General features: G+C 36.2%; 1 protein-coding gene across 1 annotated transcript; it reads right to left on the bottom strand.

Annotated features, from left to right (window-relative positions):
- Window positions 1-388: 388 nt before the first annotated feature.
- Window positions 389-3,619, bottom strand: LOC149534524 (protein NRT1/ PTR FAMILY 6.2-like). The gene is made up of 5 exons (XM_089804017.1): window positions 3,502-3,619; window positions 2,959-3,079; window positions 2,650-2,867; window positions 1,726-2,282; window positions 389-1,313 (listed from the first exon to the last, which is right to left on the bottom strand). Exons 1-5 carry the CDS (start codon window positions 3,502-3,504, stop codon window positions 389-391), a joined length of 1,824 nt encoding a protein of 607 aa, XP_089660143.1. The 5' UTR covers window positions 3,505-3,619.
- Between the last annotated feature and the right edge of the window lie 11,040 nt (window positions 3,620-14,659).

Here is a 14,659-nt window from a genome sequence, read left to right as displayed (position 1 = left end):
CTGGGAAATATTATACTGGCATCTCCATACCATAGTGGGCCATGAAATAGGGAGCACGTGGAGATGATCCATACGCTAGAAATTTCTGAGATTTTGGTCTTGAATAATTGACATAGATTAAACATCCTTGAACTTCTAAACATTGGGAACGAAGTTTAAAATAGAATCACTCTGGTAAATTAAGTTTTGCATTACTATCCTCCTCTTACGCAACTTGATGATGAACCCACCACTTCTACATTTTATCAACATAGATTAAACATTCTTAAACTTCTGAGCACTGCAGATGAGACTAAAATAGGGTCGATCTTGCAAACTGATTTTTGCATTTCAGTCCTCCCCTTACTCAACTTGATGATAAGTGCCCACCACTTATACATTGTATCATTCAAAGATGTCCCTCCACACCCTCCTTTTGAGCCGAAGTGGACTCTGCCAACTGCAACCCCTCCCCATCATCATCTGTAGATGATCTTCCTTTTGTGGGGTTCCTTGTTTCCTTGTAAGTATACCAATTAGCAACTATCAAGTATGCAACAAAGTTGAGTAGACTCACCAGGGCAACCAGCCAGTAGAAGCTATCTAGCCTTCCCTTGTTCACATTGTCAGAGAGCCACCCCTGGTGAGAGTGGGTCATGGTCACATGATTAACAATAGAAACCAAAAGGCTGCTGATGAAGAAACCAATGGCTAAAGTAGTCAAGAAAAGGCCAGTGCTCATTGTCTTCATGCCATCAGGGGATTCCCTGATGAAGAAATCCAATTGCCCTGTATATACAAAGGCTTCTCCTGACCCAACCAGGAAAAACTGCGGAATAAGGTAAAATACACTGATGGGAACAGTGGATTTTGGCTTCTCCCAAAGATGATGATGTTTCACTACCTTGAGACGCTTCATCTCCGTCAGTGCTGCGACAGCCATTGCTAAAGTAGACAAGGCCAATCCAAACCCTATTTTCTGGAGTGTTGTGAAACCTCCTTGTTTGCCCGTCCAACGCCTTGCCAGGGGCATGATGAGGCGATCATAGAAAGCAAGTGTGAGTAGGATTGCACCCACAAAGAATGCTGTCAAGGAGGCTCCGGGGATCTCAAAGTTTTTGCCAATGTTTCTCTTCATGGTGGAGGCTTGTTCTACTGAGAATGTTACCATCTGAGCATAGGTGGTCCAGAACATTATTGTGGTTGCCCATATTGGCAGCATTCTAATTATCGTCTTCATCTCTTCTACTCTTCTCACGGGGCACAGCCTCCATGGACTCGAATAGGATGCTTCCTCCATTGATAAGTCTACTATGGCAGCTCTGTCCAGAAATCTGCATTGTTTCACCATGGCAAATACATCATTAAACTTTTGGGCTGAAGCTGGTTAATTATTATTATGTGTTAAGTTCAAGTAGATTCGAACCTAAGACCTCCCACTTAAAACCTTTCACGAGAGACTCATAAGTTACCATTATTATGTGCTAAGTTTAAGTAGATTGGAACTGAAGACTTCTGACACGAGAGGTTCATAAGTTACCATTATTATGTGTTAAGTTCGAGTAGACCTCTCATATGAGAGGCTCATAAATTACCATTATTATGTGTTAAGTTCGAGTTTACTCAAACTGAAGACCTCCCACATAAGAAGCTCATAAGTTATCATTGAACTGTAAGCTCTTGCCTAAAAACTAGTTACTATATATACTATCTAGGTCTAGCCAATGTAACAGAATTAGCACTCACCTGAACTGATTTGTATGTGGTATTCTCCTGTGGGATGGAGATGTTGGACTAGCATCGTCATACAAGTGAGTGTCATCTGCAGGGAGATTCAGCTTCCTGTTTCTCCAAGCTGCTACCAGAACTTGAGCAATTTGAACCAGTGGGCTTCCTGATGTGGTCTTCTTGAATCTATACTTCTTTGTTCCTCCCAAGAAAATGATGATGGCAAGCAGCATACAGGATGCACAAATGCCATACCCCCAGCTTCTTCCCACATTGTCTTGTATATACACAAGCACAGTCACAGCAAGTAGGGAACCCATATTAATGCAGAAGAAGAATCTGTTAAAAAAGTAATCCATCTGACTCCTCTCTTTCTTATCGCTTTCATCAAATTGATCAACTCCAAAGCCAGAGACACTGGATTTCAGACCTCCAGTACCAAATGCAATAAGATATAGAGATACATCGAGAACAGCAAGCTGTCCACCATCTGCTGCTTGGCAACCCTGATTGTGCATGCATGGAGGAGGACTCAGTTGTGGCTGTGTAGTAGAGATTGTCAAAACACCTATTCCCTGAAAAAACAAATACATATAATAAAATAGCACCTTGTGCCTTAGCTTCCGAATAAGTGCATTTCTCCTGCAGTTTACAAATAGGTATGAATATAAGAGACTCCTCGGCAATTTATGATGTTGTTTGACAATTTTCCGGATAGATTGTGTAATAGTTTTCCAATCGATGTTTTGTATCAAACTCCTTGATTCATCATCAGGATGATAAAGAGAGCATAAGAATATCAGAAACTGATGATGGATCATGGAGTGTGATCCCAAGTGTTGATATTATACAATCTATTTGAAAAAATTGTCAAACATTATCTATGGACTGTGGGAATCTGTTATTTTTAATTTATGATATTGTAGTGGAGTAGGAGCCTACCAAAGCTTGAACTGTTGCGAAAATGGCAATGGTCAAGTATCTTCCCAAGAAGGAATCAGCAAGAAAGCCTCCAAAAAGGCAGAGAATGAAGGAAGTCCCCAGGAAGTTTGTCACTACATTTGCAGATTGTGCGCTAGGAAGATGCATGGTATTCACCAAATATGTTACCAAGTTTACAGCTATGCTTAAAGTTGTCAACCGCTCGCATAGCTCAACCCCTGCAAGGCCTCTGGATTAGTCATATGCTATAATCAATTTTCCAAAACATCGGGGCTAAACTTTAGCATTGAGATATTAAATCTTATATACCTAGTATGAAAACTGCAGGTAGCCAACCCCCAGTTTTGGTCTTGTCTACAAGATTGCCCTTATAATCAACAACTTGGACATTTCCTCCTGTGCCTGATGAATTCAACTCTCCATGATGGGCCTGTTAGAAAAATAACGAAATTGTAAGATCTGTAATAGTCTACAAGCAGGGATTGACATGTACAATAGTAATATGCTTGTGGAGCCTTGCTTTGGCAGCTCTGTAGCTATGTTTGAAACAAATCAGAAGCACATCTATTTGCTTTTCAGTTAGTGGGGTTTATATCTGAAAAAGTAAGGCCTCAGATGAAACAAAAGATAGGAAGGTTCAACAAGGTGGTGCTACAGAAAATGGAAAAACAAGTTGGTCTTCGATATCAAAAAGTGGAAATAATAAAGTCCATGTACAATTTGAACTTGGAAATTTGAGCTCACACTCATATCTCAGAGCTAACATAAACATAATTATATTAAAAGAATCTAATATGCCAGTAAAGTCTAAAACTTATTTCAACTAACACACAAAAGATGATTAGTATGTACCATTAGGGCAGGAACAGACTGGTTCTCACTTGAGTTTCCTTAATCTGAAAGAGAATAAGCTTTATCAGTTTTCCCTACTTGAGCATTCATATGATTCACAAGAGGGGTATCATTACTCTCAACCTTGTTCTTCCTTTGCCCCTCATGACATTCTTTATATGCAAAGATGGGCGGTGGTGGTATCTCCAATTTCTAAAAATTTTCATAGAAAGCACAGTGAAATGATGTTGACCATTATGAATACCATATGATCCTAAAGGAAACCATAACCTAGATGGATCTATAGTGGAAGAGTAGGTTTTGAGTGGCCTTGTGGGGCTTCTCCACTTCAAATTAATTTATCCTGAAGATATACAGAGATATGGTCCATGGAAGATAAGTTTCAAAAAGGTATTCTGTCTTATCTCTCTCAGCTTGTCACTCTCCAGTCTCATTCGTGGTGAGAAAAAGGTGTATGTGATTTCCAAATTCAAAATGGTTCAGCAAAATCAAAGAAGAATGGCTTACAGTGAGGATATAATAGACTAATGTTGTACAAGGCCTTAACTGTGCTGTCTGAGAGACATGGTATGGGAAAATTCTTTTGGCTACCCCAGACTGAACACTCCATCAATCATGTTTCCTTGTTGCAAACTTATGTGCTTTGCTTGTAAAGTTATTGCCAGTATAGCAGCCAGTTAATAATGTTCACTTTCCACTCTTCATTCCCAAATAATGAAACAAAACCTTATTATTTTAAGGTAATGAGACAATGCTCACTTGGCAAGTTGAGTTTACAAGAATGTAAACTATTTGAACATTTTTCTAAGGAAACCAACCATGTAATGTCCAAATAATAGACCACATTTGTCATTTTAGTAGTGTTTTATATGATAAGAAACTTTTCAAAAGGTTTTCCAATGATTCATTCTTGGCACATTGAGTTTACAAGAATGGAAACTATTTGAACTTGGCTTTTTCTATTGAAACCAAGCATGTAATGCCCAAATAATAGACTGCATTAGTCATTTTAGTAGTGGTTTATATGATATGAAACTTTTCAAAAGGTTTTGCAATGATTCGTGACTTTTTGGGTAGGCATTCTAAGGATTTGTTGTTTGGCTCTCACCTTGTAAGTAGACAATCTAATTTTTCATTAATGTAACTGTTAATTAGGAGATACTTTAGACATTAACTCATTTTATTGTGTACTTTTTTACTCAAATATTAACTCATACCTTGTGAATAGTAAGTAGTTTATAGTTAAACTATATGAACCATTACTCATGAAATGTAGGTCAATAAGTTTGACTTTAAACTACATTCTTGTGAGACACTACTCATAAAATATGAGTAGTGGCTTTATAGACAACTAAAACTTAAAGAATATAAAACATAATTGAAAAAAAAAAGTAAGTGTCCTCCTTTGTAAGATATGTGTTTTGAATTTGATTGAAAACTATATAATGGAATTCTACTCATAAAACATGTTTTTGACTTGGAAGCTACATTCTTGTGAGATACTACTCATGAAATACAAGTAGTGGCTCAATAGCCTTGATCAAAACATTAAGAATATAAAAGATATGTGTTTTGAATACTTAAAACTATACCATGAAATCCTACTCATAAACATAAATCGATAAGTTTTGACTACATTATCTTTTGATGTGAATATGCTAGCTGCAATTGTTAATGGACTAGTTCTTTTGTTCCATAAACAAGTACCCTCTTACTACTTTAATTATAAAAAACACTATACTATGACCAATACACTTTAATGTACATATTACGAAAACTAAGAACTACAATCTAAAAACATTAACTTAAAATTTATAAACTATTACAAGTCAATGGAAAAATATATAGATGTAAGAAAGCACATAATAACCTTTAAGTTAATTTAGGGTTGCTTTTTATTATTAATTCTAAAAATCTAAAAAGTTTCAATGTATATATATTTAAATGACCATTGTCAAGTTTGAATGTAGATAGCAAGTTTACATATCAATAAGGCCTACTCTAGTTTAAAAAGGGCCATTATTGCACCAATAATTTTGAAGGCTTTGATTACTGAAGTGTATGGTAAGATCTTCTTTGCTTTCAACTTGGACATGGAATGAATGTCAATGGGTAAATAATAATAATATTAATAACAACAATAATAAAAAATAGAACAAAATGAAATTATACTATTGTTTTTTTATAATGTAGGTTAATATTTTATTGAAATGTTTTTTAAAAAATATATATTTTACATTTCTAGTGTTAAAAAAACAGTATTATATGATATGATTTCTTTATTATATAATTTAATTATGCCGAGAGACATTTTATACAATCGCAACACAAATGCCCAGCACGGGAATATGCCAAGATTCCTTGTCAATAAAAAAGAAAAGAGAGCAGTTACAAACTTCTAAATTAAATATTAAATTAATAAGTCATAAATTAAATAAAAAATCCCAAAATAATAGTTGGCCAAAATCTAGCGGAAGGATGGCGAATGAATTTTAGGTTTGTGTTAGGGCCTATGTGCCCTAGCTGACCTGCGATTGGGAATTGGGTGTTTGAGAGGGGTTTGTGCTATTTGAGGGGCTAGGGATCTTCAACCACAGGTGTTTGTTAGTTTGGGACTGGCCTGGCCTGCATTAAGCCCGTGGGTGGCCATTTTTTTGAAGCATGCAACGCCTAGGGTGCGGATTTGGAGGGGGACCTACGACATTTGACAAGTGTGGGGCTTCTGCCCCATCTTCCTTTCCTTCTTGCTACATCCTGATTCATTGGTGAATGGGAAACCAAGGGGTAGCCTCTTCACAGATTTCTATTAGAGATATGAACATGGGTGAGCCATCTTTTTTGCTACATGTCAATAATAAGACTTTGAATGGTAAACCCCAAGTGAGGGAAAGGTGATTCCTCTCCAAAAGGGATGATATGATTAAAGAAAGTTAACGGTTGCTTGTAGAGATCTGAGGACCGGCCTATTTTGGTTATACAACTAGAACAAGTCTTAGAGGATCTCAAATACTGGAGTAATCATGCCCTTATTTGTAAATTTCTGGGCCTTTGCCTTTCTTTGCCTATGCTAGAATCCTTGTCTTGTTGGGCGTGGAACCCGGAAGTAGATATGGAGATTTTGTTAGCAGCCAATAACTATTTTATGGTTATCTTTTCAAGCATGATGGACATGAATTAGACTTTTGAAGGGGGGCCCTATTTCTTTAACCAGGTGGGGCTCTTCATCAAACCTTGGCACATGGGATTCAACTTTGCTGAGGAGATCCCCTCGTGAGTTCTGGTGTGGGTTTGCTTATCGAGGCTTCCTTTGGAATTTTGGAGGGAAGACATTCTTCACTCAATCTCTTTGCTACTTGGAAAACTTGTGGGTTCGGTACTCAGACGCAAGATTGTAAGGTAATTTCTTTTTCCCACATTTGTGTTGAACTTGATTTAAATAATCCATTGCCAGATTCTATGAAGATTTGCATGGGATCATCTTCCTGGATCCAACAGTTGGATTACGAGACCCTTCCATTCAGATGCAAAATTTTCCATGAATATGGTCATTTACATCGCAGATGTCCTAGGAATAAGTCCCCCTCCTTGGTTGTCTCTAGTCCCCCTAAGGAGGACATGGGGAAGGACCCTTTATCTAATGGACCTGTTGATAGTGAGGGATTTATTTAGGTCAAGTCTCATAACAAAGGCAAGGGTAAAAAGAGAACCTAGATGGACAAGCAAACCGATGACACCTTTAACATATTTGAAGCTCTTGAGGATATGGTCCAAGAGGAAGGAAATCCAATTAAGCTCTCTCCTAGGGTTATAGGTCAACATGAAATTCTAGTTGAAGATATGCAGACAGAGGATCTGATTCTATTTGTAGGGGACCAACAAATTTGACAATTGGATATTGATTTGCCGCCTCTTATTCAGGATATTGGAGACCTCCGAGGGTCACAGGGTTCGAAGGGCTTAGTTTTTGCGACTCTTGATCCCATTACACCTAAGGGGACCTCAGATTCTGTAAAGTGCAATAAGGCTCCTCTTATCTTAGGCATACAACAAAAATCCTTCAAAAAGGGGCCTTTAGATAAAAATTCAAAAAGTGGTTGAAAGACTGATCAAGAGAAGGTGAAGATAATGGGTGAAAATTTGGTTGACTCGAGGTCTGTAAAACCCATTGATTCACATTTCTTCCAACCCCATAAATGATTGTTTTGTCATGGAATGTAAGGGGGTTGAGCAACATCCCCAGACAAAAGGTTGTTCGTAGTTTAATTGAGTCTTAATCTCCAGATGTGGTCTTTATTCAGGAAACTAATCTTATAGTGGATGGTTTGGCTATCTATACCCCATGAATCTGACCCCAAGGATCTTGGTAGTGGGTGGGTTCTTTGAATAGTTTGGGAGGGGTGGCTTGCTTTTGGAACCCAAAGAAAGTTTCCCCCTTATGGTGGATTTCTAATCAGTCCTCCATTTCTTTGGTTGCCTCTAGTTTTGAAACTGGAGAAAGGTGTCTTTTATCCAATATTTATGCTCCTACTGACTTTTTTAGGTAAGTCCCATTTATGGGCTCATATTAGATTCATTTGGTCCTTGAACCTATTTCTTCCATGAATTGTGGTTGGAGATTTTAATGCTGTTACTAGTTTGGATGAAAAATGAGGTGGATTAGCTAGGCTAGACAGGTCTTCAAATCTGCTCAGGGATATGATTGGCTTCTTGAATCTCATTGATGTAAAGCCAACTAATGGTGCCTTTATGTGGAATAATCAGAGATGCGGTGGCAAGGCTATCTCAAAAAGGCTTGATAGATTTTTAGTTTCTTGTTATTGGATGAACAATAGGTGGGCCACCAGTTTTGAAATTCTTGATTGGAGGGGCTCTGAACACTGGCCTATTAAACTCTCCATCACCTCTTATAGTGCCACCAAAAATCCCTCTTTCAAATTTTAGTTGATGTGGTTAGGAGACTTGTCCCTTCTAGACTATATGTTGGATTGGTGGTATGAGGGGAAGCCTGCCCATGGAATGACTATGTTTACTTTCAGTAAGAGGATCCAACATGTGAAGTACAAGCTTTAGAGATGGAATAAACAACATTTTGGGAATTTACATGCTCAGAAGCTTGCTGCTCAGACCAAGCTATATAATATTACTCGTCAAATTCGTGATGAGGGGTTGACCACCGATCTTAGTAAAGTTGAGTACTCGGTTCTTATGGAACTGGAAGAATGGGAGCTTCGGGAGGAGATTTTATGGAAGCAAAAATCTTGTATTGATTGGCTTCAGGAGGGGGATAGGAATATTTCTTTCTTTCATAACTCAATCAAGGTCCAGAGGCAAGGGAACTCTCTCTCCTCTCTTGTCACATTTGATTGCACTCAGATCTTTTCTTGTGAAGAAATTTCTAGGAAAGTTGTCAATTACTTTTCTAATATGTTCACTAGGGAGGACCTTTCTATTGGGGCTGAAGAGCAAGCCATCCTAGATTGTATTCCCCACCTTGTCTCTACTAAGATGAATGAGGCCCTCTTAACCCCTATCTTGTTACCTAAATTGGAGAAATTTGTGTTTAATATGAAGAAAGGCAAGGCCCCTGGCCTAGATGGATTTTCGATTGAGTTTTTTCAAGAATTCTGGGAGATAGTTACATATGATCTCCTAGATGTGGTCCAAGAATCACATAGGAACAAACAGATATTGAAGTCTTTGAATTCTACCTTCTTAGCTCTCATACCCAAGAAAGAAGGGGCTAATCGATTGGACCAATTCAGGGCTATAGTGTTATGCAATGTTGTCTACAAGATCATCACCAAATTGATTGTTGAGAGACTCAAGCCATTACTCAGTTCATTGATATCTGAGTGGCTTTGTTGAAGGTAGACAAATTCTGGATGGGGTTATGATAGCAATGGAGGCAGTCCACTCTATGGCTATTTCTAAAGAGAAAGCTATGTTCATTAAACTGGACATGTCTAAAGCCTATGATCGAGTGAGTTGGGAGTTCTTACAAAAAATTCTTTTGACTTTTGGGTTTGACAAGGAGTGGGTGGATTGGGTTCTTAGCTGTGTGACATCATCCTCCTTCTCAATTTTTATTAATGGGGAACCTTCAAATCTATTTGATGCCTCTTGAGGTCTTTGGTAAAGGGACCCACTATCTCCCTACTTATTCATTATCATGGCGGAGGGTCTTGACAGATTTCTAAGATCTCAGGTGCGACAGGGTCTTATCCAAGGTTGGAGCTAGAATAAGGATAGTCCTTCCTACTCTCATCTTCAGTTTTTGGATGACATCAAGTTGATGGGCATGGCTAGAATCAATGAGGTAGTAAATATCAGGAAAGCTTTGGATACCTATTTGAAAGCTTGAGATTAGAGGATTAATGATGATAAGTCTTCTATTTATTTCTTTAATACTCCTCAGCTTACATAGAGTAGGATTGCTAGAGTTCTTAGATACCAAATTGGCTCCCTCCCTTTGATGTACTTTTGGGTCCCTTTGTCCTTGGGTGCTTAGTGGAGGGGCTATTGGCAGGGGATTTTAGATAAATTTTAAAATAAGGTTACTCACTAGACTTACAAGTGGTTATCTTCTATTGGGAGAGTGGTTCTATTAAAGACTGTGGTGCAGTCTCTCCCCATTTGCAGGTGTTGTGTTTAGGTCCCTCCCTCTAACTTTGTGAGGGACTTTGATGCTTTATCTCAACAATTCCTTTGGTCTGGAAGCCTTCTATCCTTGAAGTGGTGTCTAGTCAAGTGGGAGTCTATACATAGGCTAAAGCATGTGGGTGGCCTTGGTCTTAGATCGATGGCTCTTGTTGTCACAACTTTGGTTGCCAAGCTATACTGGCAATGGTGCAACAATCAAGATCAAGATTGGGCCAAGATTCTTACCCATAAGCACTTTCCTAGAGCTGATTGCTTTGATGTACCATGGCTTCCTTTGGTGAGAAAAGGCTCTTGTATTTGGGACACTCTTAAGAAGGGATCCCAACTGGTTAAGGTGGGTCTCTTCTAGATTTGCAATAGAAGCTCGGAGGCTCTATTTTGGTAGGACTCTTGGAATGACCATCCTCCCATTCTCTCTTGCTATCCCTAGATTCTGCCTCTTTGTCATACTTTTACTAGTGCTGGATGGTTTAAGGTGGAACATTTTAAGACTATCAAGCAATTGGGTCAGGTTGAGGTGACTTGTTGTAAGGATCCTTAGGAGTGGCCTATTGGTGGCTCTGATGAGGATTGGGCCCTCCTTTCTAAAGCTTTGGAGAATAGGTTTTGTAGCTCCCTCAATGAGAGGGACATTCTTGCTTGGAGTCCTAGCCCAAAAGGTAAATTTACTATGGCTCAAGGATATGCTACACTTAACATGAACTTACATGGTCTAGATGAAGTGCAATGGTGGAAGAAGGTTTGGAGAAACTTTTCTTGGCCTAAATGTAATTTTTTCTTATGGTTGTTGGCTTAGAAGAAATGCCTCACTTGGGAGAACCTTCACAAACAAGGTTTTTAGGGTCCGCCTATCTACTTTCTTTTTTCACACAATGAGGAATGTACCTCCCACTTGTTTTTTCTCTACCCCTTTTCGAGAGAGATATGGCATAGATGGTGGGAAGCTTGGTGTCAGGGCTGTATTCATTCTACTTCTGTAATTGATTTTTGGGACAGTTTGCGTAGACCTCCAACGAAGACTCCTTTCTTGTAGGTTTCCTAGATGGTTGGGCCAGCTTTCATTCTTTGGAATCTTTGGCTAGAATAGAATCACCAAATTTTTTGTGACTTCAAATTAGGAAGCTTTCAATTATGGAAGGTGATTCTTAATAGGCTTTAGGAGACTACTTTTGTAAAGTGTAATATGTCTATTACCATAGATTCTGGTGATCAAGTTATTGTGAGGAATCTAAATTTGGGGAATAATAGTTAGGGATGCACTCTTGGAAAAAGATCTCGCCCTATTAAGCAATGATTTTTTTGGGTTGGGAGGTGGACTCCCCCTCTAGCTGTGATCTTGAAAATTAATATGGATGGCTCCTTTTAGGGGAACCCTGGTCATGCTAGTATTGGGGCTATAGGTAAAGGTAATGATGGTGATGCTATTTTTTTCTTCTCTATTTACAAGGTTCAACATTCTAATAATTTGATGAAGGGCTTTGTTTTCAAGATGGTTGTTGAGTGTGAATGCTCTTTAGGGTTGAAGAAGATCATCTGTGAGTCTAATTCTCAAATTTTTGTGGATATGTTGAATGACCAAAGCTTGGAGGATGTTAGTTGGCAACTTGCCTCTTTGGCCAGACAAATTCTAAGTCTCTGTAGCTCCTTGGACTTTGTCTCCTTTTGTCATATCCCTCGCAAATGGAACAGAGTGGCAGATTGTTTGGCAAAGTGGTCTTCAAAGAATGTGGGCAGATGGGATATTAGAGGTAGGGATGAGTTACCTTCTGAGTATTTTGAGGTCTTTGAGCAATTGTTAGTGGAAGAAAAGAGTATGTAGTGTTGTCTGGGACCTTTACCTTATGCTCTGTAACTTGGTTTTGATTGAATAAATTTTTACCCCTCTTTTCTTCAAAAAAAAAAATAGTTGGCCAAAATAGTAGGAAGCTAAATGGAGGCCAAAATAATAGGCCTGAAAAAATAGGACCTGAAAAAATAGGGACCAAAAAAATATGCCCCTTAAAAATAGGGCCCAAAAAAATACTACCAAAATAATTTTAATATCATTTTTTTTTGTTAAATATAATTTTGCATGTGCATTCATGCTTATTTTTTGGGGGGAGTGAGGGAATTTGAAATAATTCGTGGAATGTGAAGAGACGTCCATTGGGGGATATGAGGAGCCTCTCCCAAGTTATAAAATAAAGGCTCCTCATTTCATTTTCATTTTATGTTTTTGCAGGAAGGTAGAGGTGGAGATTATTGGAGGATTAAATTGGAGTTTTTGAACAGGTGTAGATTGAAGTTTTGGAGTAATCTTTTTGTAGGTGAGATTTCTATTTTTTATTTAGACTTTCACTTAGATTTAGATGTAGATGTAAATTGAGATTCAAAATTAGTTATAATATTCTACTTTGATTTAGATTTCAATTTTAATTAGTTTCATTAAGATTTAGAATTCTATTCAAAATTCTTTAGGCTTTCTTTTAATAGTTTAGTCTTGCATTTTTTAATTTAGATTTAGATTTGCATTCAAAATCTATTTGATTCATTTATTTTATATTAATATAATGCTTTTCATTTGTATATTTTAATAGTGCATGTTTTAAATTAGTTTTAGATTTGCTTCTTTCAAAATAGTTTTGGTTTGCATGTTTTAGATTTGAATATGTCATAATAGTTTTACATTTGCATGTTTCAAAGTATAATTTTATCATTAATGTGGATGATAATGCTACCATATCAATATAATTTGTATTTTATTAAAGTTAATGATTTATTTAAAGTAGATGAATCATATGTTTAGTATATATTTTATTATTATTGAATTATAAAATTTAAAAAAAATGTTGAAAGAATGGGGCCTGAAAAAAGGGTCCAAAAAATAAGATTCAAAAAATAGGGCCAAAAAATAGGACCCAAAAAAATAAAGCTAAAAAATAGAACCCAAAAAAATAGGGGTGAAATAGTTTGATTAAATTTTTAAATATAAAACATTTTCTTTTTGCTAAATATATTTTTGCATGCACATTCAATATGCTTATTTTTTTTGGGGAGTGGCGGAAGTTGTAACAAATTCATGGAATGTCAAAAGACATCTATTGGGGAATATGAGGAGTCTCTCATATGTTATAAAACAAATGCTTCTCATTTCATTTTCATTTTGTGTTTTTATAGAGAGGAAGAGGTGGAGATTATTGGAGCAAATTAGAGTTTTTGAATAGGAATAGATTAAAGTTTTGGAGTAATTTTTTGCATGTGAGATTTGTATTTTTATTTATTATTTTTATTTTGGTTTTTCATTTAGATTTAAATTTAGTTATTTATCTAAATTTAAATGTAGCTTTAGTTTCAAATTAGTTATAATATTCTCCTTTGATTTAGATTTCAATTTCAATAAGTTTCATATGGTTTAGCCTTATATGTTTTGTTGGTGTAAATAATTATTCACTATTTACACTTACTTAAGTTTACTTAGGTTAATGCATATTTTTCATTATTTATTTATTAGCCACCTTGGAGTATGCGTACTCTTGTGAGTTGTCATGTCAACAACACAGGAGTCCACACCTCTTTTATGCACATGGTGTCTACAACACAGGAGTTAGCACACTAATTAAGCACATGGTGTTTACAACCTTGTTATTCTTATCCACTTATTTAGAATGATGGATAAGACATGTGCTTAGTTGTTATAATGCTTATCTTATCTCCTAGTTCTTTCTAGAGACATTCTAGGTGCTTCTTGAGAGGCCTTTATATACAGGCACTCCTAGTGTGTTTTTACATCACATGCTGAATAGAGAAATGCATTAGGACATACTCTGATTAATTGATCATATCCATTTTTTGGTCTACAATTGTGCTTGTGCTTGAGTTCTTAGTTCCTAGGTAAATTTTACCCTTAGGAAAATTATTACATGGTATTAGAGCTATACCAAATTCTTACATGTTTGATTTAGATTTAGAATTCAAATTGATTCAAACTCTATTTGATATAGATATTTGATAATACATTTCATTTGTAGAATTTTAATGTGCATGTTTCAATTTAATTTTACATTTCCATGTTTCATATTAGTTTTAGATTTGCATATTTCAAAATGTTTTTGGTTTGCATGTTTTAGATTTGTATGTTTCATAATTATTTTATAGTTGCATGTTTCAAAATATTTATATTTTTTATTTCATAATTAAATTTTATCATTAATGTGGATGGCAAGGTCACCTTATCAATAGAATTTATATTTTATTAAAGTTAATGATTAATTTAAAATAAATGAATCATATATTTAGTTTATATTTTGTCATTATTTAATTATATTATGTATGTGTTTTATTTAAATATTTTTCATAGTATATATGGATTTTTATTAAAATTTATGTTTGTAATGTTTGAAAAGTGGAAGGCAATGCCACCATATTTCAAACATTACAATCTAACTATTTTATTTGAAATAGTTTTGATTTTTATTTATGTTATTTTCAACATTATTCATTCGAAAGAATTTATGTTAAC

The sequence above is a fragment of the Cupressus sempervirens genome, chromosome 10 (assembly GCF_028749045.1).
Source record: "Cupressus sempervirens isolate cs-2001-9-10 chromosome 10, ASM2874904v1, whole genome shotgun sequence".
In the NCBI taxonomy this organism is placed as follows: Eukaryota; Viridiplantae; Streptophyta; class Pinopsida; order Cupressales; family Cupressaceae; genus Cupressus; species Cupressus sempervirens.
Note: the sequence above shows the minus strand (reverse complement) of the source record. Positions and strands in the feature narration are given on the sequence as shown.

Coding starts and splice junctions, on each gene's coding strand:
- LOC149534524 (XM_089804017.1), bottom strand. Junction 2,868..2,958: donor ACCTGCAGTTTTCATACTAG/GTATATAAGATT, acceptor GAGGCCTTGCAG/GGGTTGAGCTATGCGAGCGG. Junction 1,314..1,725: donor CCACATACAAATCAGTTCAG/GTGAGTGCTAAT, acceptor GAAACAATGCAG/ATTTCTGGACAGAGCTGCCA.